The sequence below is a fragment of the Microtus pennsylvanicus genome, chromosome 13 (genome assembly GCF_037038515.1).
Source record: "Microtus pennsylvanicus isolate mMicPen1 chromosome 13, mMicPen1.hap1, whole genome shotgun sequence".
Classification (NCBI taxonomy): Eukaryota; Metazoa; Chordata; class Mammalia; order Rodentia; family Cricetidae; genus Microtus; species Microtus pennsylvanicus.
The window spans coordinates 83,244,743-83,272,519 of NC_134591.1; the positions used below are offsets into that span (position 1 = coordinate 83,244,743).

The following is a 27,777-nucleotide window of genomic DNA, read 5'->3' on the forward strand; positions in this document are numbered from 1 at the left end:
CAGCGGAGGGCTCTGGCGGCCAGTGGCCACAAGGGACGCTCAAACGCCGAGCGAGCTTCCTCCGGCTCCACCCAGGGCCTCGTCGCCACGGTCCCGGCCCGCCCCGCAGTTCGTGACCGCACCCGAGACGCAGGGAGTCCGGTGCTGGGGTGGTTCGTGTGTCCGTCAGTGAGCACTTTTGTTTTCGCTGCGTTTGTTTTCTAGCCAGATTGTTTTTTAGGCTCCTCGATATCAAAATCCAGGCTGGACTTGCAGATCGGTACCTTGTGCCTCCGCAGCCTGGTGACTCAACCCCTCCGGTCTCGGTCTCGGTGGAACGTTCCAAAGATGACCGGGGGGGAGTCTTGCTCTTCCGTTCCGCATTACCGGCCCGGAAGGAGCCAACGGGAGGCCACACGGTCGCGCTACAAATGGAAAAGACCCCCGCCCCATACACACGCGCGCGCGTGGTTTGCGCCCGAACGTGACAGAAGGCACCGACACGCGAGCGTCCAAGGGCCCCGGCTCGGGTCTGGAAGGAACCAAGGTGTTCCCCAGGGGGCTCACCCGGACCCCGCTTCCGCAGTGGCGACTTCCTGTGCGTCACATCCGGTTCCATCCCACGCCTGTGCGTCCCAACTTCAAGCTCGCTGCGCGCTGCCCGCGGGCCGCCAGGGGGTGTGTAGCCCTCAGTCTTGGCCGCGAACCCGGCTCTCCTCCGCGCGAAGCTGCTCGGCCCCGAGTGGGCGGCGTCGGGGAACCTAGCTGCACCGTCCGTTGGCGTGGGCGGACGGCGCGCAGTCGACTCCGGTGTATCCTGCAGCACTGAGCCCTACGGGGGACGGGCTTCACCTCGCCCTGGAGTCAGCCCGGGGCAAACTAGGGACCGGGCGCCCGGGTGGCGGACTTCGCAGGGCAGGACGCACAGGTAAGGTGGAGACCGGGGTGGGCACCGGCGGGATCGCGGGCGGGCTGTAGCCGCAGCAGGCGTCGGGAAGGAGGCGCCGCCCGGATGGCAAGTGCAGGCACCCTGTCGTCTGCCTGCCTCTACTGCCTCTGGCTCCGGAAGCATGTTATTTCGTGCTCTAAATGGGCGATGCCGCCAGGTCCGGAGCTGCAACTTTATCTTAGCGAGCTAGCGGTTTTTTTCTCAACTGGAATTTTCCCGGCATAAAACAGTTTGGCTGCAACATTGATGGTTTGAATCCTTGAGGCGTGCAAAAGCATAAAACAAAAAGATAAACACTGTGATCTAGAGGTGGATTCCTTGTTCAGTGTTTTGTTGTTTCATTAAGTGAGGAGCTAGGAAGGCTTTTAAAGTGATTCTTTTCCTGTGTAGACGGATTAGAAGATGGGAAGACAGAGAACTAAAGGACCGGTCTGCCACATGCTGCTTTGTGGCTGGTAATGTGGATGTGCCTTTAATCTGCACACACCACATAAATGGTCCTGAAAGTACTCATTCCTCAAAAGCCACCATAGCTGCAGTGTATTGCTTTCGTCAGGGCTAACCACCCTCCCTCGGTACAAATTCTTCACTACTGACTGGCCTGATGCAGTGCCGGTGTTAGAAGCAAGAGCGGGTGGACAGAATGTGAGCACCCTTTGCTGGATTATTTCCCCGAGGTAAACTCGCAGACATGCATGATATAGGTTTGATATGTTTTCTCTAAGTCACCACTGACCAATCCAGATGTCCTGGCCAGGTGTTTGAGAACATCCCCAGTTCTCTGTTCCATCTGCTCCTGTTCTTCCTTTCCTTGTTCTCCAGTTTGTAATGGGCTTTGAGCATGCTAGGCTAGCCTTCTGCCAGTGAACCTCATCCTCCATGAAGGACAGATTTGAAAAAGAATGTATGTGTGAGAACGCATTGCCATGGCATATGTGGAGGGAGATTGGCAGGAGGTCCCTTTACCCCCTGAGCTATCACTTCAGCCAAAAATAGACATTCTTTTGTGGCGTGGGGAGGAAAAGGTTTATTTCGTGTTAATATCCAGGTAACAGTGCATGACCAAGAGAAGTCAGGGCAAGAACCTAGAGGCATAACTAAAGCAAAACCCATGGAGGAACATCGCCTACTGGTTTGCTCTGCATGGCCAGCTTTCTTATCTAACCCAGCCCACGAGCACTGCCACATCATTCACCAGTAAAGAAAGTGGACCACAGACTTGCCCACGGGCAAGGTTGTCTCCTTCCTCAGTGAGGCTCCCTCTTCTCAGATAACTCTAGCTTATGTTAAACTGACCACTCCTTCCCAAGCACTGATACCAATTGGCTCACAGGAGGCCATGTTACCCAAGGCCCATCCTGTGGATCCCAGAAAGACTCTGGGTTTTGTAGCTCTGGCCCAGAGATAGACCTAACTGGATCAGATTCCCCCGAGAACTCCAGTGGGCTTTTGTCTGTTGCCAGGGACTTGTGAGCACAGAAGCAGTAGTCAAGGCCTTTTGTTCCCATGGTCACCGGAAATACAGGTGGGTAGGAAGAGGTCAGGTGGGCACCTCCACCTCAACTTCTACCCTGATTCTGGAGCCTTCAGAAACCCCCAAATACACACACAGACACAGACAGACATGCGGGCGTGCACACACACACACACACACACACTCACAAGACTTGGGCACAGATCCTCTTCATCCCTCCCAGGGATGGAGGACACTCTCCTACTTAAGGATGATGGCCAGACATCCTCTTGGCACACTATTGGAGCCCTCACTGTGGCTATGTGTTGCAAGAACATGTCAGTCTCACATAGGAGACCCACAGTCTGTCACCTAAGTGTCTGGCCAGGAATGTTGGAGCTGCAAGCTGCTCAGGAGAGGCCTGCTCACTCCAGGTCCTGTGGTGGCTCCCGGCCCTTCTTGTGAGCCTTCCGAAGCCGCCGCTCGGCCTTCATGGCCTTCTTGCGCAGGTTCTGGCACCGCTTGTCCTGACGCTGCTGTGTCTTCTCTACCAAGTGTTCTGAGCGCTTCTTCCGCCAGCACAGCGCTCTATCTTGCAAGGCTTCCTGCAGCAGGTGCTCATTGTCACAGATCTTCACACCCTCCGCCTTGTACTGCAGGTTGGTCCACTTCATCTTGGCCTTCAGTTCTTGGACCTTGCCTGCATCTTGGTCTCGCAGCTCCTCCAGCCGGCCGTGCTGCACCTGCAGACAGCAGCTGCCTGTAGTTCCTGCCCGTCAGTGGTGTCTGGCTTCCTTTCACCTTCTGCCACTTCTCCTTCCTCTGGGGCTTGCTGGCCGGCTCCTCTTCAGTCACTTCCACCTTATTAAAGATAAGCCCTGACTCTTGCAGCTCCTTGCAGGCCATATCTGGGGGCCTCAGCTGGCTCCTCCTTTGCTCGAAGCTCCTTCTGCTTCCTCTTCTTCCGTTCCCTCTCCTGTTTCCTCCGCTGTCTTTTCTCTAGAGTGGCAGCAGACAGCTCCTTGGTGCTACCCTGGTCCCGGGCAGCCGCTGTCGCAGGAAATCCAGTGCAAAGACAGAATCAGGTGCTGTGACTTGGCCATCTTCAGGGGACTCCAGGGAGCTGGAGTTCTTGGATTTCTTAGCCCTAGAAGAGGTGGAAGCCGTCTTCCCTGGGGGCTTAGTCTTGTGCTCTGTAGCTTTCTGGTCCTGTTCCCGAGATTTCTTTTGTGTTTTTTTCCTTTTCTTTTTTGGGGGCCTGGCAGCTTCCAAGTGTTTTGTTCTGACAGCCCACTTGCTCCCCTGCCACTTGGGGCCAGGCTGTGCGCAGATCTTCTTGGCCCAGTCCTGCAGATATGCATCCTTGGCTTGCAGAGAGGCTATGGTTGGAGGCTACACTTGGAGGTTCTGTGTTCCTCCGCTCCGCCGGAAGCACCCTGAATGGAGGCCAAAAATAGACATTCTTAACCTGAGATTCATGGAACTAGAAAATGGAAAAAGTAAGCATTGAATGGTGTAAAAATGGTATCTTGACCGGGCATGGTGGAGTGCCTGTGATTCCAGCATTCTGGAGGCTGCTACAAGAGAACCCACACCTTCAGGGCCAGCCTGGGCTACCATTAAGATCCTGTCTCAAAAAAAAATAGATAATCTCACTAGATTACCACTGCCTGCTAATCCCAGGCAAGCAGCTGTAGGTTCTTGTAGCTTTAACGTCATGTCTTTGCTGTTGGTCTGGAGCACTGTGTGGCTCATTTTCCTTTGAGCTCTGTACGCACATTTTTTTTTTTTTTTTGGTTTTTCGAGACAGGGTTTCTCTGTGGTTTTGGAGTCTGTCCTGGAACTAGCTCTTGTAGACCAGGCTGGTCTCGAACTCACAGAGATCCGCCTGCCTCTGCCTCCCAAGCGCTGGGATTAAAGGCGTGCGCCACCACCGCCTGGCATGTACGCACATCTTTGAAGGACTAGAGTAAAAGCTCACAAGTCAGGTCTTGTCAGCAAGGGAGTCTTTTGTTTGTTTGGAACAGACAGGGTTTCTCTGTACAGCCCTGGCTGTCCTGGCATGCACTCTGAAGCCCAGGATGGCCTCAAACACATAGATCTGCCTGTGTCTGACTCTTGAGTGCTGGGTTGAAAGGTGTGCGCCTCCAAGGCCTGGCCAGCAAGAGAGTCTTAATAATCCAGAGGAAGGGAAGTTACATCTTGGTTCTTATCTGTTCCTAGAAGTACATTTAATCTGAGAGGGTCATGATGACTCAGACTTTACAGCCAATGATAGGGTTGGGTGGCTTGTTCTACATACCTCAAGATCAAGTTGAGCAGCTGTAAGTGTCTCCCAGGCCCTCGCTGGTAAAATCAACCGCCAGTTCTTATGCAAGCAGCTTGTTTTCAGATCTCTGCTGACCTTCAGCTTTTGCAGGCCAAAGTCTTTCTTATCTTTGTAATTGTCGTGGATTGTGGATTGGGAAGGCAGAACTGGACCAGGACTGGGAGAGTCGGACTCTGCCAGACTAGAGCTGTGTAGCCCTTGGTTGATCTGTAGAGTCAGACTCTGCCCCCAAAGGTCTTCTCCAGGAGCTTGTCCATGTGGTATTATAGTAACCAACAAATAATCTCTGATTTTTAAAAAATTTTATTTTATATGTATGAATGTTTGCTTCCAGTATTTATTTCTGAACCTTGTGTATGCCTGTTGCCCTCTGAGACAAGAGGGCATTGGATCCCCTGAAACTGGAGTTACGGATGGTTATATGCCACCATGTGGGTGCTGGGAAGCAAACCTGGGTCCTCTAGAAGATCAGCCCGTGCTCTTAACCACTGAGCCATTTCTCCAACACCAAATGATCCCTTTAATTCAGCGCTGCGTGGGAGCAGTGAGCTAGGCAGTAGCCAGAGTGCTGCCTGCATCTGACAACTGTCCTTACTTCTGAATCTGGTGTCCGTTGTCTGTTGTCTGGGTTTCTCTGTGTGTTGCCATGGCTGTCCTGGTACTGTCAAACAGGACTGTTCTTGGTGCTCAGTGTTGTTCAGAGCCCTTTCAGTCCTCAGCCTGACATAGGTAATGCTCAGAAGTTTCTTCTCTTAATATCATCGTGTGATTACTTTTATTTTTTTTAAATGTGTGTAGGTGTTTTGCCCGCATTTATGTCTGTGTACTGCTTGAGTGCCTGGTGCCCACAGGGACTGGAAGAGAGTACGGAATCCCCCGAAACTAGAGTTACAGATGGCTGTGAGCTGCTGTGGTTGCTAGGAATTGAGCCTGGGTCTTTTGGAAGAACAGGCAATATTCTTACCTGCTGAACCGTCTCTTTGGCCCTGACGATTTCTTTTTCTTTTTTTTAATGATATTGTGAGTTGAACCTTGGGCCTCATGTATGCTAACCAAGTATTCTGTCACTAAGCTATATCCTTAACCTTTTTTATTTTATTTTATTTTTGGTTTTTCAAGACAGGGTTTCTCTGTGGTTTTGGAGTCTGTCCTGGAACTAGCTCTTGTAGACCAGGCTGGTCTCGAACTCACAGAGATCCGCCTGCCTCTGCCTCCCGAGTGCTAGGATTAAAGGCTTGTGCCACCACCGCCCAGCGCCTGTGTTAGTCTTGAACTTGCTTTGTGGCCCAGGCAGACCTCGAATGTGTGATCCTCCTGGATGGCTGGGATTATAGGCCCTGACCAAGCCTGGCCCTTCTGAACTTTTATTCTTATTGCTTCTCCCGTATCTGGTAATGTCTCCTTAGTCTTTTAATCTGCTGTCTTTGAGCTGCATTCTAGGCCATTAACCTAGATTTTTCTTCCCTAATAGAATAACTTTTCTTTTTATGGCTGTACTTTTTTTTTTTTTTTACTTTGGATTTTTCGAGACAGGGTTTCTCCATAGCTTTTTAGTTCCTGTCCTGGAACTAGCTCTTGTAGTCCTTGTAGTCCAGGCTGGCCTCGAACTCAGAGATCCGCCTGCCTCTGCCTCCCGAGTGCTGGGATTAAAGGTGTGCACCACCACCGCCCGGCTGTACTTATTTTTTAAATTAATTATTTGATTTTTGAGACAGAGTTTGGCCACACAGCCCCGCTATCTTGGAACTCACCATCTAGAACAGGCTAGCCTTGAACTCACAGAGCTCTGTCTCCATCTGCCTCCTAGGTGGTAGGATTAAAGGTGTGCTGTCTTTGGATTTTTCTCTGTCCCGCCTACCCGCTCCCTAATAATGACACAGAGACTTATTAATTATGAAAGCTCGACTGATAGCTTAGGCTTGCTTCTAACTAGCTCTTGTAACTTAACCCATTTTTATTAATTTACATGCTGCCACATGGCTCGTGGCTGTCACCTCTCCTCCTGCATGTCCTGCTTCCTCTTCATCTGGCTGGTGACTTCAACTTCATCCCAGTGTTTTGGCTGCCCCCCAAATCCTGCCTAGTGTTGGCCGTTTAGCGTTTTATTGAAACAGTTCCAGTGGAATATCTTCACACAGTGTAAAGGAATGTTCTACAACAGTGTGTAACCACCGTGGCTGAAACTTTTTCTTTATTATTTTTAAGTTACGTGGAGTTATGTGTCTTGGTTACTTTTCTATTGCTATAATGACCAAAGTAACTTGTAAAAATTAAAAAAAAAAAGAGAGATACGTTTTTTGGCTTGTTTAAAATTTCAGAGGGTGAGTTCCTGACCATCATGGGGAGCATGGCCGCAGGTAGACAGTCACGGTGCTGGAACAGTCTCTAAGAGCTTACATGATAAGATAACAACCACAAGGCACAAAGAGTGAGTGTGTACACTAACTGGAATGGTGTGGACTTTTGAAACCTCACCCTCCCCACACTTCCTCCTATAAGGTCACACCTCCTAATCCTTACCAAACAGTTTTACCAACTGGGGACCAAGCATTCTTAAATATATGAGTTGATGGGGGCTGTTCTCATTCAAACAGTCACACTCCACTTCCTGGCCTCAAGAAGTTTACAGTCATATCATAATGCAAAATGCATTCAGACCAACTTCAAGAGTCCCCACAGTCTTTCAGTCAAGAATTTTTAATTTCTCGAGACAGGATTTCTCTGTGTAACAGCTGTGACTGTCCTGGTACTTGATTTGTAGACCAGGCTGGTCGCGAGCTCACAAAATCCACCTTCTTAACTGTAATCCCCTTTAAAGTAAAAACCAAATTATATACTTCTAACATAAAATGACACAGAATATACATCACTATTCCAAACGGGAGGAAGGGGGACACAGTGAGGAAATCCTGGACCAAAACAAAAACTAGCATGGTAAGCTCCAAATCCTGTTGGTAATGTCTGATGTCAAAAGACTTAGATGACTCTTATGCTTGTTACTAACTTGCTCTTACAACTTAACCCATATTTCTTATCTATATACTATGTCTTGGCTTAGTACCTTATTCAGCACTGCTATTTCATATCGCTTTTCTTTGAATCTCCTGGTGACTCCGGCTTTTTTCTTCCCAGCCTCCTTTCTTCCCCGAAAATCCTGCCTAGCTATTAGTCAGCTCTTTATTAACCAGTGAGGGCCCGGTGGTGGTGCACGCCTTTAATCCCAGCGCTCGGGAGGCAGAAGCAGCTGGATCTCTGTGAGTTCGAGGCCAGCCTTGTCTGCAAAGTGAGTTCCAGGAAGAGCATATGCCCTGAAGAGAGCTAGAGAGTTTAAAGGTGGGCATCACAGTTGTCTCACTAAGGAATCTGCAGCTATGCAAGGAAATTAAATAAGAAACTGCCTTATTCTAGGTACACAGTGAGAAGCGGCTTTTCAAAAGCCAATCATGGGGTATAGATCCAAACCTGCATTTTCTCTTCTTCATGCCTAGCTACCCAGGTCTCGGTCTCTGTAGATTCTATTCAAACTTGGACACCCACCCTCAAGCCTGACAAACCCACCTTGATCCCTTAGGCCTACATACGAGAAGGTGAGAACCAACTCCTTCAACCTCCACAGACATGCTGTGTACACATGAACTCACCCCTGCTCACAAAAACTATGTAGACAAATGTAATTTTAAAAATTGGAAAAGTGGCTGCCTGGTGAATCTCATGGGTTTATGTTGGCCAAGGCCTGTGGGGTTTCTGTGCCCTGTGCTGGCCTTCCTCGCAGTGCCTGGTCAGGTGGGCAGAGTGGGCGGTTTGTCAAAAGGCCAACCGTCACAAAGACTGTGTGCTGGAGGAGGGGTGGGAGAATTGAAACAGGTCACTATACTTCACAAGCTCCCGGTGCTGGGGTTACAGACTTGCACCTCATTCCTGCTGACCCTGACTCTAGGAAGGCCATGTCTGGAGTCTGTTTGCATTTGCACTGTCAAAATGTTCTCTGATCAGTGGAGTAAACAAAATCCACCAGTGTCGCTGTGGGAGTGGCTTCTCTCAGTGGTTCCTTGCTTGGTTGCCCTTGAATCATCAAAGAGCATGAAACATGATCTGAAACTTGAACTTTTCTTTGAGGTTCTCATACTTTACTGCTGGAGATATCGGGCCTCTTCTTCCTCTCTGTTGCTAATAGATCCTGGGTCTTGATTTGAATCCACAATTGGTGGTAGGAATTTCTACTGCTTGGTCCAGTCAGAAATGCTTAACATGGGGGAAGATTAGACTCTTTTCCTGGGACATGGGCTGTGGCAACACGCATGCTGGGGGTGCAGACGTTTCATGGTGTTAATGCTCTGAGTGAAGAGGGAAACGGGAAGAACTGTGTGGGCAGGCAAACAGATCCTAGCTGGAGAATCGCAGAGCAGGAAAATAAACCCTGGCTGGAGGACCTCAGACAAGAGCAGCAGAAATGGGGGTGTAGCGTCTGTACCGTATCTTATAATGGTGAGCATATGCACATGCTGTGAAGGGTGTCTCTGCTCCTGAGGGCACCCAGCAGAAACGTGGTGAGCGTATGCACATGCTGTGAAGGGTGTCTCTGCTCCTGAGGGCACCCAGCAGAAACGTGGTGAGCGTATGCACATGCTGTGAAGGGTGTCTCTGCTCCTGAGGGCACCCAGCAGAAACGTGGTGAGCGTATGCACATGCTGTGAAGGGTGTCTCTGCTCCTGAGGGCACCCAGCAGAAACGTGGTGAGCATATGCACATGCTGTGAAGGGTGTCTCTGCTCCTGAGGGCACCCAGCAGAAACGTGGTGAGCGTATGCACATGCTGTGAAGGGTGTCTCTACTCCCGAGGGCACCCAGCAGAAACACTTGCAGACGATGAGTGGATATTCTGGGTCGCTCAACCCAAGTGTTGGTAGGGGAGGATGCATGTGCCATTTTATAAATAGGGAGATGGTGCGTGGTAATGACTGTGGGAATGAGTCTGTCTAAAATTATTATTTTCCTTAAGTTATTGTAACAGAAAGTTCCTAGTTCCGTGAATGGTCTTAACCAAGCTTGAGTGGTGAAGGCTGGGATGTTGGGCTTTGTAGGGTCTCTAGGCCCAGAGATACTGCCTCCTAGGGCTCTTGGTGAGCACAATGCCTCACCAGAGGACAAGGACCAGTTGCCTGAATGTTGTGAATTCCTGATAAGAGCTGAGTGAAATGACTGCTGGGAGTAAGATGGTTGAGCAAGGGTGAGTACACATTTGAGCTCAAGCTTTGTTTTGTAATATTTGTAGCCACTTGCATGATCTGTCAATGCTGAGAGCACAGGACTTCTCTCATCTTTGTGTTTGCTAACCTGATGGATGTTCGTTGAGTGTCATTTTACACATCTTTAGAATTACACTTGTGTAGGTGTTGGTGGATTGGTGGTGACCTGTGTGCAGTGGTGTGGGCGCAGAGGGCGGAAGACAAGTTCAGTAGTCATTCTCTGCTCTGCCGGGAGAGTCCCAGGGTGGGCGGTGCCCGAAGAGTACAGTGTTGGAAGCTCAGTGGTGGCTAAGGAATTTGTATGCTGTGTTTGGAGGAGTGTCCCCTGGAGATTGGAACAGAACTGTTGAGAGTCTGACAGGGAGAGTGGAGCTGTCAACAAGGGGGTAGCTGAATGCTGTAGCTTTAGGGCCACTGTAAGAGGGTATAGGGCACTAGCACAGAACAGAATCTGCCCACCAAAAGGTCTGTTTGAGGGATGATTGGGGGTCCTGGATGTCCCCAGGTGTAGACTTTACTCCAACACCTTGGCAGTGATTTTTGTTTCTGAACTTTTTCTTCCAAATAGTAAAATGGCCACTCTACTTGAAAGTCTGACTGCTCTCCTGGGCAGGAAAGGGAGATGGTGGAGTATGAATTCTCTTTGCATCCCAGCACAGGGCCTGGCCAGTCCTGGAGTCTAGGACGTTCAGCTACCAGTAAATTGTCACTGGAGCCAAACTGTGACATTGCCAATGGTGAGGAAGAAGAAAACAGCATTCGGTAGAGGTCTGGCTTAACAGAACCCAGGAAGCTTGAGGAACAGTGCCATCCCCATAGTGGTTTGGGACACACTGAAGGGCTTCTCCTGTGTACTGAGGGGTCATGATGGGAGAAAGAATACTTGCTAGGATCAGGTGACACCAAGGTAATGATGAGACTTGGCAGAGCCCTGGGTGGAGAAGGGTGACGGGACAGGACAGGGCTGCAGACTCTGCCCAGCTGAGTATGGCATCCTCTATACTACAGATAGCAAAGTACATACGGTGAGCACAGGCAGGCAGATATACATACGGATCATTTGACATGAGTCAGGCACATGCAAACATGGTCCTAGAGAGGTGGGAACCATGATATCCAGAAGGACATGAAGCTGGATCACACTCCGGAGCTAATACCTTCAGTGTGCCTCAGAAAGAGGGATGGGGTAGAGAGACACTTGTAGAAGTCCTGACTTTGGCTCCCATCACCTATATGGGACTCACAACCCTCTGTAACTCCAGTTCTAGGTGATCATACACCCTCTACTGACCTCTGCAGTCACCGGCCACACACATGGTGCACAAACATGCAGGCAGAGCACTCTTAAACGTAAAAAGAAAGGGATAGGAAAGAGGTGCCCTTTTTAAAATTTTTATGTGTATGGGTATTTTGTCTTCATGTATATATGTGAACCATGTACATGCCTGGTGCCTGTGGAGGCCATAAGATGCCCTGAAACTGGAGTTACGGAGGGTACTAGGAATTAGACTAGGTTCTGTGGAAGAGCAGCCAGTGCACCAAACCATAGAAGCCAAAACCAGGAAGCACAAGCAACAAACAGCTCTTTAAAGCTACTTGCGTGGTAGTGTTTTTGATTATTTTTCAATTTTTCTTTTTCAAAACAGATTTTCTCTGTGTACCTTTGGAGCCTGTCCTGGAACTCACTCTAGACCAGGCAGGCCTCAAGCTCACAGAGATTTGCCTGCCTTTGCCTCCCAAGTGCTGGGATTAAAGGTATGCACCTTCAATTTTTATTGTTTGAGTGCTGAGGCTCAAACCTCAGGCCTCGTGAATGGTGGGCAAGCACTCTACCAAAGGCCTATGTCCCAGCCTGGAGTGAAGTTCTGATGAGATTAAGCAGGTCAAAGACAAGACCCTGCTCAAAGCCAGAACTAGGAGAATGCCAACCTCCACAGGAGAACAGGATGGTTTGGCTCTGTTTGAGACTTTAAGAGTGGTAGACATCTCATTGTAGACACTATAGCACGCGTCTGAATGTCCTTGGGCCAAGCTTTGATGACTTTGACTAGTGTTGTCTGGAAAGTAGCATGGACTTGGTCCTTGGCCCTTGGAAAACCTAAACCAGGACAACAAGTAGAGGTGCTGTCTGACATACTCATCCATCCACCAAGGAAAAAAATGGGCCTAGGTAGCCACGGTCTATGAATAATGAATCATCAGTGACCATAAAGGATATGAAAGAGGAATTGAGGGGCTGGAGAGATGGCTTAGAAGTTAAGCGCACTGACTGCTCTTCCAGAGGTCCTGAGTTCAATTCCCAGCAACCACATGGTGGCTCACAGCCATCTGTAATGAGATCTGGTGCCCTCTTCTGGCCTGTAACCATATATGCAAGCAGAACACTGTATATGTAATAAATGAATAAATCTTAAAAAAAAAAAAAGAGGAATTGAAAGACAGGCCAATTTGAAACAGAAACAAATAGGACTTTCATGAATTAAAAACTCAATGTGGTGAGCAGATAGAAACTCTGGATAAAGTACCAAGGGTTATCTGTGGAAGGTGTGGACAAACCTGATGCAAACTGTCTTAGAGACCAGGGGCAGAAGGAACTCCAGGTCTGGGTTGAGCTGAGCCAATCAGGGAAGGACCAGCCTGGCAAGAGTAAGGGGACTGCCTCAGCCTGGCACCTTCCGAGGTTGGTGGGGTCTCCGGTCCAGGCAGCTATACTTCCTTATACGGCAAGATAAACCAGAACAGAATCTTTGGAAGACGAGAGGAAACAGTGACAGGAGGGCCCTGTCAGCTTGTGGAACAGCTAGCTCAGCAAGGTGCGAGTCAGGCCCAAGGTTGCTCTCTGACCTCCACGTATGTGTCTTCCCTTAAACACACTCAGGTGCACACATGCATCATATACAAATTACAGAAGAATAGGAGATGTCCAAAGTTAGTAATGCAGTTTCTTTTCTAACGTTTCAGCCTTTGCGTCCTCACTTTGCCAGAAACAGACATGTCGGGGTCCACGTTCATGCAGACCAGGACCGCTGCCTGCTCCTCCAACTGTGTCCCTCTGCTGGGGAAGTCACTTTGATCCATGTGGTCCATCCTTGAGGTTCACTTCCCACAAGTCCCCTCAGCATGTCATCAGCAAAATCCCAAGCCCCAGAGGAGACAGTGCCTGGCTGCGAAGAGGAGCTGAGAGGAAAGTCACTTCCCACTTGGGGCCCCCTTTTTGGTCACCGGAGTGAGAAGATTGTCTTTACCAAAGGTGATGGAAGTCCAGAGGAGAGCCTGCTCACCGTCACCATCACAGAGACCACTGTCATTGAGTCGGACTTGGGTGTGTGGAGCTCAAGGGCTCTCATCTACCTCACGCTGTGGTTCTTCTTCAGCTTTTGTACGCTGTTCCTCAACAAGTACATCCTGTCGCTGCTAGAGGGAGAGCCCAGCATGCTAGGTAATGCTGCCTGCCCGGTGTGCTCTCCTGTTATAGAGGGAGGGAGAGCCCAGCATGCTAGGTAATGCTGCCTGCCCGGTGTGCTCTCCTGTTGTAGGGGGAGGGAGAGCCCAGCATGCTAGGTAATGCTGCCTGCCCGGTGTGCTCTCCTGTTGTAGAGGGAGGGAGAGCCCAGCATGCTAGGTAATGCTGCCTGCCCGGTATGCTAGGTAATGCTGCCTGCCCGGTGTGCTCTCCTGTTGTAGGGGGAGGGAGAGCCCAGCATGCTAGGTAATGCTGCCTGCCCGGTGTGCTCTCCTGTTGTAGGGGGAGGGAGAGCCCAGCATGCTAGGTAATGCTGCCTGCCCGGTGTGCTCTCCTGTTGTAGGGGGAGGGAGAGCCCAGCATGCTAGGTAATGCTGCCTGCCCGGTGTGCTCTCCTGTTGTAGAGGGAGGGAGAGCCCAGCATGCTAGGTAATGCTGCCTGCCCGGTATGCTAGGTAATGCTGCCTGCCCGGTGTGCTCTCCTGTTGTAGGGGGAGGGAGAGCCCAGCATGCTAGGTAATGCTGCCTGCCCGGTGTGCTCTCCTGTTGTAGGGGGAGGGAGAGCCCAGCATGCTAGGTAATGCTGCCTGCCCGGTGTGCTCTCCTGTTGTAGGGGGAGGGAGAGCCCAGCATGCTAGGTAATGCTGCCTGCCCGGCGTGCTCTCCTGTTGTAGGGGGAGGGAGAGCCCAGCATGCTAGGTAATGCTGCCTGCCCGGTATGCTAGGTAATGCTGCCTGCCCGGTGCGCTCTCCTGTTGGAGCCGATGCTGAGTGGCCAGAGGCCACCAGGAGGGAGGGAAAAGCTAAAGGGGCTTACTCAGAAATGTCCTGGAGTGAAGGGTGATGTCTGTGCTCACGTGTGGGAAAGGACTGTTCTCAGTGCGCCCCATGCTCCCTCCACAGGTGCTGTACAGATGCTGTCTACGACATTAATTGGATGCGTTAAAATATTTGTTCCTTGCTGTTTGTATCAACACAAAACTCGGCTCTCTTACCCACCCAATTTCATCATGACCATGCTCTTCGTGGGCCTCATGAGGTACAATGTGCTGGTCATCTTACTTGTTTCTTTAGATATAAAACACCTACGATCTGAGAGTGTTGGTTCATGACTTTAATCCCAGCACTCAGGAGGCAGGGGCAGGTGGGTCTCTCTGAGTTTGAGGCCAGCCTGGTCTACAAAGAGAGTCCAGGACAGCCAGAGATACGGAGAAACTCCGTATTGACAAACAAAACCAAAAACAAATATCTTTCTAGTTAGTAAGTGTGGAAACCCTATTGGAGGCCTTGGCGATTAGTGTGTCTGAGTGTGTGTTTCTAGCACAGGATACAATTATAGGTCTGTCCACATGTGGGATATCCATCAGTTGGATTTCAGTTTTGTGGCCCTTGAGCCACATTCATTCTCTCTTGAGTCTTTTATACGGCAGCCTTAAAAAGTAATTCAGTGCACATCCTTGGGAGGCAGGGGCAGGTGGATCTCTGTGAATTTGACCAGTCTGGTTACATAGTGAGTTCCAGGACAGCCAGAGCTACATACCGAGACTCTGTCTCAAATAAGATGTTTTTAAAAAGGTAACTCAGTAGTGGTTGGAAGGTGTTTGCCATCCTGGAGTGCAGTAGGGTTGCCCTCACCTGGGGCTCGGCCTACTTGTTGGGAAGAGGGACCGGATGTGCCCACTGGTCGTGGCTAAGCACTTGGAGTCTATTTTATAAGCAGACGTCCCTTCTCACATTGTTCTTCTCTTGTTTCAAGGTTTGCCACGGTGGTTTTGGGGCTGGTCAGCCTGAAGAATGTGGCAGTGTCCTTCGCTGAGACTGTGAAGAGCTCAGCTCCCATTTTCACTGTGATCATGTCTCGAATGATTCTGGGGGAGTACACAGGTAGGGCTCTCCTGGTCCTGCCCTTCGGCCTGGCCTGGGCCTCAGCACCTTTTATTTTCATCTGAAGTGTCACTTGCTGCCCATTACGTGCTGGGTCTTGTTCAGCTGCATGTCCTTATTTTCTGTGACAATTGAAATAAGTCCTCTATGTAAAATTGAAAAGGTTCTGTTAAGTATTGTCATTTCCAAGATTAACAGAGGTGGAAAATGTGATTTTCATTGCAGTGAACAGAATTTTATTTTTTAAGATTTATTTATTTCCTGGCAGTGGTGGCGCACACCTTTAATCCCAGCACTAGGGAAGCAGAGGCAGGCGGATCTCTGTGAATTCAAGGCCAGCCTGGGCTACAGAGCTAGTGCCAGGCCAAGCTCCAAAGCTACACAGAGAAACCCTGCTGTGAAATTTTTTTTTTATTTATTCATTATGTATACATTATGCCTGCAGGCCCAAAGAGGGCACCAGATGTCATTACAGATGGTTGTGAGCCGCCACCATGTGAGTACAGGAACTGAACTCAGGACCTTCAGAGCAGCCAGTGCTCTTAACCCCTGAGCCGTCTCTCTAGTCCTGCTTGTTTTGTTTTTAGAGACGGGGTCTAGAGCAGTGGGTGAAGGAGCTGCTGAGTTCAGTCCTTAGGACCTAATGGTGGAAGGAGGGAGTTGTCTACACAGGTTATCCTCCATTTGTGTGTCGTGGCCTGTGCGCACCCACACTTACGCACGTTCCTGTTTTGTTCTTGCCAGGGCTGTTGGTCAACCTGTCCCTTATCCCAGTCATGGGAGGACTGGCATTGTGCACAGCCACTGAGATAAGCTTCAACATCCTGGGGTTTTCAGCTGCATTATCCACCAACATTATGGATTGGTGAGTTAAGATCACAAGGGGAGATGGTGAAGGAAGCTTGCTTAAGAAGGGCTGGTTTTGCTTCATCTGAGCCCACGGGTATTCAGATTCAAGCTGAGCCAGGCTCCACTGTCCTGTTTCTCAAGAAGTACAACAATAAGTTCCAGAGCATTTTTTCCAAACAAAGCTGGAATTTGATATGTAGTCCTAATTGCTAATATACAACTAGAGGGATATGGTTACACGGTAAGGATAATTGTGATAATCAAAATGGTAGCTAGACTGGTGTGGTGGCACACATGCCGGTAATCTTTGCCTGTAGGGTAAGCTTCTAAAAGGCAAACCACTGGATGAGTCCTGGACTTCTGAAGATGCTCTTGATTCCTGCTGTCTTGTGGCTTGAGACAGCGTCCTTGGTCACTATTCTGTTCCTGCGGATTGGCATCACCTTTTCCTACACTTAAGTTAAGATCCTTCTCCAGTAAGAAGCTAGGCAACAATGTCCACTATGTCAAGTTCTATCTCTGAGGTCACTTTTGAAGCCAGGATTTTTTTTTTTATTTTCCCAATGGCTATTTGTATGTTTCCCTTATGGTGTGTCTGTTTCTAAGTTCTGGCTTTAAAATCTGATTTTTCCCACTGGGTTTTTTTTTTAATATTTATTTATTTATTATGTATACAATATTCTGTCTGCATGTATGTCTGCAGGTCAGAAGAGGGCACCAGACCCCATTACAGATGGTTGTGAGCCACCATGTGGTTGCTGGGAATTGAACTTAGGACCTTTGGAAGAGCAGGCAATGCTCTTAACCACTGAGCCATCTCACTGGGTTTTGCGTGCATGACTAGTTTTATTCAGTCGTACACATGCCACGGGGCCCTCTTTTGCCCGGAACCCAAGGGTACTGAATTTATGGAATTTCATCCAGTGAGCTATTTTGGTTTTGTTTGTTTGCTTACTTACTTTGCTTCTTTTGGTTGGTTTTAGATTTTGGTTGTTTGAGGCAGGGTCCCTCTACTTAGCCCTGACTGTCCTAGAACTCACTATGTAGACCAGGCTATCCTTGAATTCAGAGGCCTGCTTGCCTCTGATTCCTGAGTGCTGGCACCAAGGGCGTGTGCCACCACTCCTGGCTTAGATTTAATTTTTTGTTGTTTGTTTTTTGTTTTGTTTTGAGACAGAGTTTCTCTGGTAGACCCAGCTGTCCTGGAGCTCACTATGTAGACCAGACTGGCACCAAACTCAGAGATCTGTCTGCATCTTCTTGCCAAGTACTAGAGTTAAAGGCATGCACCACCACTACCCAACTAGATTTATTTTTATTATGTATGTATGAGTGTTTTGTTTGCATGTATGTATGTGCATCACACGTGCACCAGTAACCTTCAGAAGTCAGAAAAGGACGATGGAGTCTCTGGAACTTGAATTATGGAAGGTTGTGAGCCACCCTGTCAGTTCTAAGAACCAAACCTTTGTCCTCCTGTAAGAACTGCTCTTAATCACTGAACCTTCCCTCCAGCCCTTCTTTTGGGGTTTTGAAACAGGGTCCCACATAGATCAGGCTTGCTTCAAACTCATTATGTATCTGAAGATGACTTTGAATTCCTAGTCTTCCTGCCTGAGCTTCCCATGTTGGGGTTTTCAAAGCGTGCAGAGCAAAACCATCGTGGTGCCCTGATGTTTGAGACTGCAGGTCATTCAGGCTGTTTACTTGTCTGTAGGGACAGTAGGCACACTTCTACTTCTCCGGGTGGTGATGACTGGGCACACCTGGTACAGGACTGGCTTCAGGCGCGTAAGTGCCTGTGGCTGTTGGTCTTCAGGCGTGTAAGTGCCTGTGGCTGTTGGCCTTAGTGGGCGGTTGATCTTCACCTTATTCCTGACTGACTTAAGTGTTCGATGTCTCTTTGTTCTAGTTTGCAGAATGTTTTTTCAAAAAAGCTTCTCAGTGGGGACAAATACAGGTTCTCGTAAGTATCTGTAAGAGGATTTATAGTTTCTAATTTTGGCGTGGTGGCGGTAGCAGTAATTGGGGCAGGGGTGAGATAACATGTCTATGTAGCCCTGGCTGTCCTAGCATTCCCTGTACAGAGCAGGCCTCACAAGTGCTGGGATCAAAGGTCTGCACCACCACATCCAGCACCGACTGTGATTTCTTAAGACCCAGCAGGACTTTTGGTCATTTTACAGCTCTGAATGAGCCCTGGGAGCCTGAACTCATTTGGTTTGAGTGGCTTTGACAGCTCTTTGTGAAAAATTGAGAGAAAACCACCTGCTTCCTAGCTCACTCCTCGGGTTACCAAACAGCCAGCTCAGGTCATGGGGACCCTTACATCCTTGACATTGTGGGAGACACATTTCTGACTGCTGATTCTTGAGTTTTCTTTGCTGAAAATGCCTGGGTGGAAGCCCAGACCCATGAGAAAGATCACGTGTTTCCTGTCCCTCCAGGGCCCCGGAGTTGCAGTTTTACACCAGTGCTGCTGCTGTGGCCTTGCTGATCCCAGCGTGGGCCTTCTTCATGGTAGGTTTCCAGCCTGGCACCCTCCACACTGGGGTTCAGGCGAAGAAGGGTGGGTGGCCAAATTTGAGTTTTGTGTTAGGGTTTTTAGGCTTGCTTAACTTACCTTTTATTATGGAAATGGTTTTGCCCATTATAGAATAGTAAACAGAGTTTTGTTGTTCTTTTGAGATGGAGTCTCATTATGTAGTCTGAAGCTTGCTATGTAGACCAGGTTAGCCTCAAACTGACATAGCTATGCTTGCCTCAGCCTCTTAGTGCTAGTGTTAAAGGCTCTGTTCCCACTCCCACCTAAGTCAGCAGTTTTATATTTGAAACCAACGGAGAGGCTCTCCTACCCTTAGCTTCCTTGTCTAAGTTGCCCTGTAGCGAGCTTGTGGGTGCAGATTTACTCCCAGCCCATTTCCTGGAGTCCCTCCGTTTCCGGAAGTGTGTGTCTGTGTAAACCTTTCTCCTTAAGACATGTGACACTGGGAAGTCTGTACTGATGAATGCTGCGGGTCATAGCTTTACCTTGCCCCACAGTGCCATACACAACACCCTTTGCAAATGGGGGTGTGTCTTTGGAATATAGTCTTGGAGCTGGAATGGATGGTTGAAACATTTTATGTTTCCAAAATACACACACAGGAGTTCCAGGTTCTTAAGATCCTTACCAATGAGGGGTTTTGTTGATTTATAAAAACAAACCCAGCCGGGCGGTGGTGGCGCACGCTTTTAATCTCAGCACTTGGGAGGCAGAGGCAGGTGGATCTCTGTGAGTTCGAGACCAGCCTGGTCTATAGAGCTACTTCCAGGACAGGCTCCAAAGCCACAGAGAAACCCTGTCTCAAAAAACTAAAAAAAAAAAAAAAAAAAAAAAAAACCAACAAGGTCTCATTTTGTAGCTCAGGCTGGCCTAGAACACATTATATATCCCAGGCTGGTCTCACATTGTTGGTAGGCCTCGCCTCAATCTCCCAAACGCTAAAATTGCAGGCCCAGGCTGGCCCAGAACTCACACTGCAGCCCAGCCTGGCTTTGAACTCTTGGTAGTCCTCTTGCCTCGGTCTCCCTGAAGTGTGGACATGGAGGACACGGGGCAGCTTTGGGAGTTGGTCCTTGCTTTCCCCTTATTCGCAAGCCAAATTAGCTGTCTTGCAAGTTTCCGAGGATTCTCCTGTCTCTGCTCCCACTTACAATAGTGTAATAGTGGGATTATAGACTATACTGCCATTTTTAGCTGTACATATGTTTTGGGGATCTGAACTTGAGTTTTTGGTTTTAGTTTTGATTTTTTTGTTACTGCTTTTTCTAGACGGGGTTTCTCTAACTCCTAGCTGTCCTGGAACTCTCTTAGTAGACCAGACTGGCTTTGAACTCACAGAGATCTGCCTGCCTGGCAAGTGGTGGGATTAAAGGTGTGTGCTGCCACCACCCAGCTCTGGCATGAGTTTTCTTACTCATGTATTCCAAGCTCTTTACTTACTGAGGCATTTTTCTGACATAACCCCCCTCACTTTTGAGATAAGAGCTTGTCTAAACCAAGTTGGCCTCAGATTTGCTGTTTTTCTCTGAATGTCCAAGTCCTCCTGTCTCTACCTGAGTGCTGGGATTGTAGGCATGTAGCATGCCTGGTCTGTACTGAAAGTCCTAATGAATGTGCACACTGCTGTCTAGCAGACAGGCATTCAGAGCTCCAGTGTGACTGACTTTCAGTTACTTGGCACCGGTGGTACCTTACCTTCTCAGCAGCGACGACAGGCCAGAAGAACGTCCTTTTGTTTTGGCCATAGGATGTCCCTGTGATTGGCAGGAGTGGGAAGAGCTTCAGCTACAGCCAGGACATCGTGCTGCTGCTGCTGACAGACGGCGCCTTGTTTCACCTTCAGAGTGTCACCGCATACGCCCTGATGGGAAAGATCTCCCCTGTGACTTTCAGGTGAGTGAGGTTCTCCTCCTTTGATACTTTGTACCATCACTGTGTGAAGCAGATTTTCAGGGAACTTTTTCCTGGAAGTCGTTGTTGCAGAAATTTTCCTGAGATTCACAGATTAGTTTTTCTTTTTGAGATGCTCTTATATATGGCCCAGACTGACCTGGAACTCACTATATAGGCAAGGAAACCTTGAACTCCTTATCCTCTATCTCCCAAATGCTGGAATCATAGCCAGGTACTACCATATCTGATTCAAAAGCCACAGATCTTAAATTCCTTATATTAAATTACCAGGGATTTGCAGAGAAACTGCATTCATCCTCTAAGACCTTAGGACTAACAAGATGCTGTGTCCTAAGTGCTGTATAAATTATTGCTAAACTGTACCACCCCCCCAAAGACAGGGTTTCTCTGTGAAACAAGCCTAGCTGTCCTGGAACTAGCTATGTAGACCAGGATGGCCTTGAATTTACAGAGATTGACCTGCTTCTGTCTCCTGAGTGCTGGGTTTAAAGGTGTGCACCACCACCTCCCAGCTTGCCGTACTGTACATGTACGGAGTAATAACAAGGAAGAAAGTCTATACACATTCAATATAGGCTCTGTTTTTTCCCAAATATTTCTGTCTGTGGTTTACTCCAGGCATGTTTAACCCATAGAATTAATTGTTCTCATCATAGAAAGGTCAAAAGGAGAGAAGACTCAGTGGTTAATAGCACTGACTACTCTTCCAGAGGACCCGGGTTCAATTCCCAGCACCCACATGGCAGCTCACAACTATCTGTAACTCCAGTTCCAGGGGATCTGACACCCTCACACAGACACAGGCAAAACAACAATGCATATTAAATAAATTTAAAAATTTCAACAAGACAGAAAAGTATAAAAATTAAGTTATTCATAATCCCAGTCTAACAGAACAGAAGTTCAGGCATTTTAACGTATTTCATATTAACTGTTTCTACTGGGGCCTAATATGTGCATGGGGTCAGTTTCACTTAACAAATTAATCTTAGGGTTTTCCCTCAGGTTTGTAGAGTTCTTGACAGTACACATGGTGTTTGTCTCATTCTGTTAACAGAGAGCAAGCCCGAGGTATTTTAGGGGCAAATGTCACAGTGTTGCTGGGAGTGGTGGCACAGTACTCAGAAGAATAGTTAGAAGCAAGAGTAGGATCCACTATGAGAGCTCTCCCTTCCCACCTCCCCAGGACACAGTATCTCCAGCTGACCTTAAAATATTTCAGTCCAGGAGCTGGAAATTGGCTCAGTAGTTAAGAGTGTTTACTGCTGTTTTTTTTTAATATTTATTTATTTATTATTATGTATACAGTATTTTGTCTGCATGTATGTCTGCAGGTCAGAAGAGGGCACCATATCTCATTACAGATGGTTTTGAGCCACCGTGTGTTTGGTGGGAATTGAACTCAGGTCCTCTGGAAGAGCAGCCAGTGCTCTCAATTGTTGAGCCGTCTCTCCAGCCCTATGTGTTTATTGCTCTGAAAGAGGACCAGGATTCAGCTCACAGCCATTTGTAACTCGAATTCTAGGGAATCTAACACCTCTTCTGACCTGTGGGCACTGCACATACACGATGCATATAAACACACACAGAATCAAATAAACATTTAGTTCAAATCACTACTGAGACAGGCATTGTAGCACATTGTAATTCCAGCATTCAGGAGGCTGATGCAGGAGGACCACTGCAGGTTCAGGCCAGCCTAGGGTCTTGTTTCTCTTGCAGAAGTCCTGGGTTTGAGTCCCAGCACCCACGTGGTGATTTACAACCATGCCTAACTCCATTTCCAGAGGATCTAAGGCCCGCTTCTGTCTTCTGTGAGCACCAAGTACATACGTGGTGCATATACAGACATACAGGCAAAACAACAGAAAGTGAAACAATAAATAAAATGATTTTAGGAAGGGCAAAACTGCTAAGGACAAACTGGGTGTGATAATGGAGTTATAATCCCAGAATTTAGGCAGAGGTAGGCTTGGTAGTTCAGAATCAGCCTCGTCTATTTAGAGTTAGATGTTGGTTTGAGCTGCAAAGGAAGGGAGGAAGCTCAAGAAGATGCAGCAGAATCCGTTCTTCAAGTCCAGGTGCTGGGACTACGTCAGTGTTTCACTACTTTGATGGTTTTCTTTAAGTTTATTTACCTAATATGTATGGGTATTTTGTCTGAATGTATGTGTGTATATCATGTGCATGCTTGTATCCCATGGAGGCCAGAAGAGGGCATCGGATTCCCTGGGACTAGAGTTACAGACAGTGGTGAGCCACCATCTGGGTTCTTTGGAAGAGCAGCCACTGACTGCTCTTACCCACTGAGTCGTTTCTTCAGCCCCTGTTTTGAGATTTTTCATTTAAAAAGAGTAAACCTGGGGGCTGGAGAGGTGGCTCAGCAGTTAAGAGCACTAGCTGCTCTTTCAGAGATCCTGAGTTCAATTCCCACCAAACACACGGTGGCTCACAGCCATCTATAGTGGGAACTGATGGCCTCTTCTGGCATAAAGGCGCACATGCTGATAGAGCACTCATATACATGAAATAAATATTTTTTTTTAAAAAAAAGGAGTAAACCTGAGAACAAAGTTGCAGACAAAACCCCTCAGTGCTAGGAACCTCATCCATGTCCCCCTTGGGGCCAAGACCCCGGGCTGACAGCACAGCAGCGGTACGTGGTGTGACAGCTGTCAGTCACTGCCACAGCAGGCTTGCCTCTGTGGGTGTGAGCCAGCACCTGACTGTTTTCTCTGCTCTACTGCCATAGTGTCGCCAGCACCGTGAAGCACGCCTTGTCTATCTGGCTCAGCATCATCGTTTTTGGCAACAAAATCACCAGCCTGTCTGCCATTGGCACCGTCCTTGTCACAGTGGGCGTCTTGCTCTACAACAAGGCCAGGCAGTATCAGCAGGAGACCATGCAGAGTTTGGCCACAGCCAGTAGCCGGGGCTCAGAGGATGACACAGAACCTCTGGTTCCCCAGGACTCAAGACAGCACCACTGAGTTCCTTTTGATGCCGTGACCCCCGGAAACCAAGCCTAGACTGTCCTCCTGCACTGTATGCTGGAAGAGAGAGGCAGACTCTGCAGGCAGGTCTTTTGTTCCTCACTGGACACCAGATGGGGAGTTTGGGGATCAGCTTCTGCCTGACAGAGCCCTGCAGGAGGGAGCAAATGGCCTACAGCTAACTGGGCACACTGTCCAGCCTGCAGTTGCGCCAGTGACTCGGTGGGGCCAACTGTGGAATAAGCACAGGTTCCAGTACCAACAGGAGTTGCTGTCTGCTTGATGCCATCCAGGAGACTTCAACTTTCCTATGACCACCACCACCACCACCACAGACACCAAAGCCTCCTGGTTCCTGACAGACAAGAAACAGAAATTCCAGATGCCAGTGACTCTAGCAAAGAGCCACAAAACCCTGGGGATGCAGAATGACTGACAACAGAGACGAGTGTCTTCTTCCATGGAGGAGTAGAGCTTCTATGAAGAGAAAGTCTCCCCTTTTTGGCCTATGCTACACTGAGCTACCCCTTGCTGTCCTGTGTTTCTGCTACCCGTTTGGTGATTTCTCCAACTCGGGCAAATCTCTAATCAGAACAGGTCCCCCTGGAGTTCTTCTCTGTCCTGGGTATACTGAATGTGAAGCAGGCATAGTTGACCACCCTGCCAGATTCCCCTTCGGGATGATGACAGGGAAGTTTAGCAGAGCATCTGTGTTTACAGTTACGCTTCATGTGCAGTGACTCATTTTAGCAAAGCTCCTGGAGTGTCTGCATGTAAGGTGAATCCAAGTCTACACACACAGCTGGCTCTTCCCAGGGATCATATGTGACACTTCCTGAGCTACCAGGTGCCCAGAGTCTGTCTCTCCTCCCAGGATCACTGGTGTCGGAGCTCAGGATGCCTGAGCAGTGAAGGACCATAGTGGGGGCTTGGGCATGAGATGCTGAGGTTTTACTTATTCATCAGTTTGTGGGTTCTGATGTGGGGTGCAGTCCATGGCCAGCCAGTCTTTAAGACTCTTCTCCAGTAACCCAAACTCCGAGACTTTCAGTTCCAAGTCTCACTTTCTCTGCTGTCCATCTTGAGGGCCCATGCCGGTTCATTGATTTCCAAGTTGGCTCCTTGCCTGGAAAATATGAAAATAGCCCCTCAAAGAGACAGATTGATTTGAAAAAGAGCAATAATTATGTCTTAAGTTTTATGTACTTGAAAAAGTTTGCTGTGATGATGGATCAAAATGAGGTCTTTTAATCTCTAATCCACCTTTTCAGAGAAGGGGCTTGTGTTCTGGACACAGGCTAGGTGTGTCTTCCCTGTGCTGAGGTCACCTCCACTATGAAGGGTTCTCTACTTGCATTGGAGGGCAGATGATGGATATTGGGTTAATCTGTACATTAGGCCTCTCTCCTCAAGAACCTGGCTGTGGAGCTGCTGACACACCAGGACACGTGTTTGGGCAGTGGTTGGAAGATCCCTCTGGCCTTCTTACAGATCAGAGCCCCAAATGCCTGGTTTCTGAGTAGCACTTGGAATTCCCATGTGGAATTAGGAAATGGCCCGTCGTAACTTGTTCTGTCTACTCCTCCACTTCACCAACCTTTCCGCCTGTTTTGATTCTAAGTTTGTGGACTAGAAACAAAAACAAAGATTTTCTTAAAACAACTTCTTAAAAAGCTGCTTTTGAGACAGGAAGACCATGTCATCTGTGCTAGAGCCAGCATCACGGCCTGTCCTCATCACAGGCGGGAAGACCATGGAGTCTGTGCTACAGGCAGCACCACGGCCTGTCAGGCTTTACATTCCATGCACATCCTTGCCACACAGCCACCTCTTCCAGCATTTCCAGGACTCCTGGCCATTTGTTATAACCATACCATCACAATATTTTTTTATTAACGTTGTCAGTACTTTTATATCATACTGTGTTTTTCAAGAATTGTTGCTGATGTACATGTAGAAATATCTTGGATTAATTTTTCCTAAGTCCATGTCTTTGTCTGGTCTGCTGTAACAGAACACCGGATGGGCATTCTGAGCCAGCCATCTGCTTCCTCACTACACACATGGTTAAGAGATACACAGATTTCTAATTTCAGAACGCTTCTAGGGGCTGTAGAGAAGACTTGGTGGGGAAGAACAAGTAGTGCTGTTGCTGAGGACCCATGCTCAGTTTCCAGAAGTTCTGTAGGGTGCCTCACAACTGCCTGTAACTCCAGCTCTAGGGATTCTGATTCCTCTAGCTTCTGTGGGCATCTGCACTCACACACACACACACACACGATTTTAAAATGAGTACATTAAAAAAGACTCCCATGACTTTGGGGTGTAGCTTAGTGATACATTGGTGTCATTTATTTTGAGACCAGCACACATGGGATAGAGGGAGACGAGACCCCAAAACATCCACCACAGTAGATGGTTTTTGTCTAAAGTTGGGCATGGTAGCACTTACCTGTAATCATAGTCCTGTGGAGGCATTAGGCTATACAGTTATTCCAAGACCAACTTGGGCTACATATTAGGATCCTGTTTCAAAAAAAAAAAAAACTTAATTGTTTTTCTGATCTTTGTAATTTCTTACATACCAGCATTATAATCTGTTTGCCTGGAAAGTCGAGAGTACTCTTGTGCAATCCAAAATATGTTTCTAATTTGACAAAAATAAAAATGATGAATCAGAGGAGATGAAAGAGAATAAACACGCACAAGGGAATCAGTCACTTAAACTGCTTGCTGCCTTTAGATCACTACAAAATACGTGGCTGTGACCCAGCTCCTCTGTGGTCACTTCACTTCTGTCCAAGTGATGTCTCCTGCAAGCATTTTATTTCCTAACACTGGAAAAGAGTAAACAAAGATGATACTAATGGTGGAAAACCATGCCTGTTCTCTTTCCCTTGAGTCCTTACGTGAGCCATACTGTCCTTGAGATCTGCAGCCTTCTTCAGTCTTCCTCCTCCCTCTCTGTGGCTTTGGAGCCTGTCCTGGAACTCAGTCTGTAGACCAGGCTGGCCTCAAATTCACAGAGATCCGCCTGCCTCTGCTTCAGGAGTGCTGGGATTAAAGCTGTGCACTGTTAGCACTGCCCGGCTCCTTCAGTCTTCTTCGTCCTGAGATTACAAGCAGGTGTCACCAGCCGTTTTCAATTCTCTTCTATTTTTTTTCCCCTCAACAAAGAAATATATGGCCTACCTATGGGGAGGCCTTTTCATCTCTTCGTTTTCCTCTTTTCTCTCTCTCTCTCTTTTGCGCTAGGGCTAGAGCTTAGGGCTTCGGGAATGCTAGGCTGTTGCTCTTCTCCGAGCTATAACCCCCCTCCCCCGCAACTGTTTTCTTAGTTTATAAATGTCTTGGCTCGCCCCATGAACTAGAACATTAACATCATACTAATGTGGACAGACAGTTCCAACCACAATTCAGAGTGTAGTAGCTTTTAACTTTGGTGTTTCCTAAGAATGTTTTCATTCTTTTTGTTTGTTTTTGTTTTTTCAAGACAGGATTTCTCTGTGGTTTTGGAGCCTGTCTTGGAACTAGCTCTTGTAGACCAGGCTGGCCTCGAACTCACAGAGATCCGCCTGCCTCTGCCTCCCAAGTGCTGGGATTAAAGGCACGCTTCACCTGGCCGGCCTCGAACTCACAGAAATCCACCCGTCTCTGCCTCCCGAGTGCTGGGATTAAAGGCGTGCGCCACCACCGCCCGGATGTTTTCATTCTTAGTTTCCTTGGGGGCTCTAATTCTGAGTTAGGTGACTGTTAGACTCTTGCTCACATGTCCAAGTTGAGTTTGAAATCAATCCAGTTGGCAAGTGTGTGTGTGGTTTTTTTTGTTTGTTTCCATTTCTGGGACTCAAACTGCATTAAATTAATTTCTAGTGTTTAGACTTGAAGATAACTGTGAATTTGTATTTGTTCAAGCAGTATTGGCACTTTGGAAAAGTCCACAGTTTAAGGTTGTAAGTTCCACACCAAAAAAAAAAAAAGAAGCAGCAGCAGCAGCAGCAAGCCAGGTGATGTTGACTTTAATCCTAGTACTTGGGAGGCAGAGGCAGGTGAATCTCTTTTAGTTCGAGACCAGCCTGGTCTGCAAGAGCTAGTCCAGGACAGGCACCAAAGCTACAGAGAAACCCTGTCTCAAAACCACCACCACCCTCCTTAAAAAAAAAAAAAGAAAACC

The 27,777-nt window shown here is 48.2% G+C and overlaps 1 protein-coding gene and 1 pseudogene across 5 annotated transcripts; one reads left to right on the forward strand and one right to left on the reverse strand.

The window, feature by feature from the left end:
- Positions 1-584: 584 nt before the first annotated feature.
- Positions 585-27,757, forward strand: Slc35e2b (solute carrier family 35 member E2B). 5 transcript variants are annotated; one of them, XR_012907411.1, is made up of 10 exons: positions 585-907; positions 12,917-13,394; positions 14,322-14,457; positions 15,175-15,302; positions 16,047-16,167; positions 18,064-18,117; positions 18,599-18,671; positions 20,444-20,589; positions 23,363-26,584; positions 27,679-27,757. XR_012907411.1 is itself a non-coding variant. In XM_075944874.1 (10 exons), the coding sequence occupies exons 3-10, from the start codon at positions 13,076-13,078 to the stop codon at positions 23,598-23,600; spliced, it is 1,215 nt and encodes a 404-aa protein (XP_075800989.1). In that variant the 5' UTR covers positions 779-907; positions 11,602-11,710; positions 12,917-13,075; the 3' UTR covers positions 23,601-26,741. The 5 variants fall into 5 exon arrangements, 2 of the variants coding, with proteins under 2 accessions (XP_075800988.1, XP_075800989.1); XR_012907412.1 differs by having other exon boundaries at positions 23,363-25,598; XR_012907413.1 differs by having other exon boundaries at positions 632-907; positions 20,464-20,589; positions 23,363-25,598.
- On the reverse strand, positions 2,792-13,042 carry LOC142833362 (surfeit locus protein 6 pseudogene; annotated as a pseudogene).
- Positions 27,758-27,777: the final 20 nt, after the last annotated feature.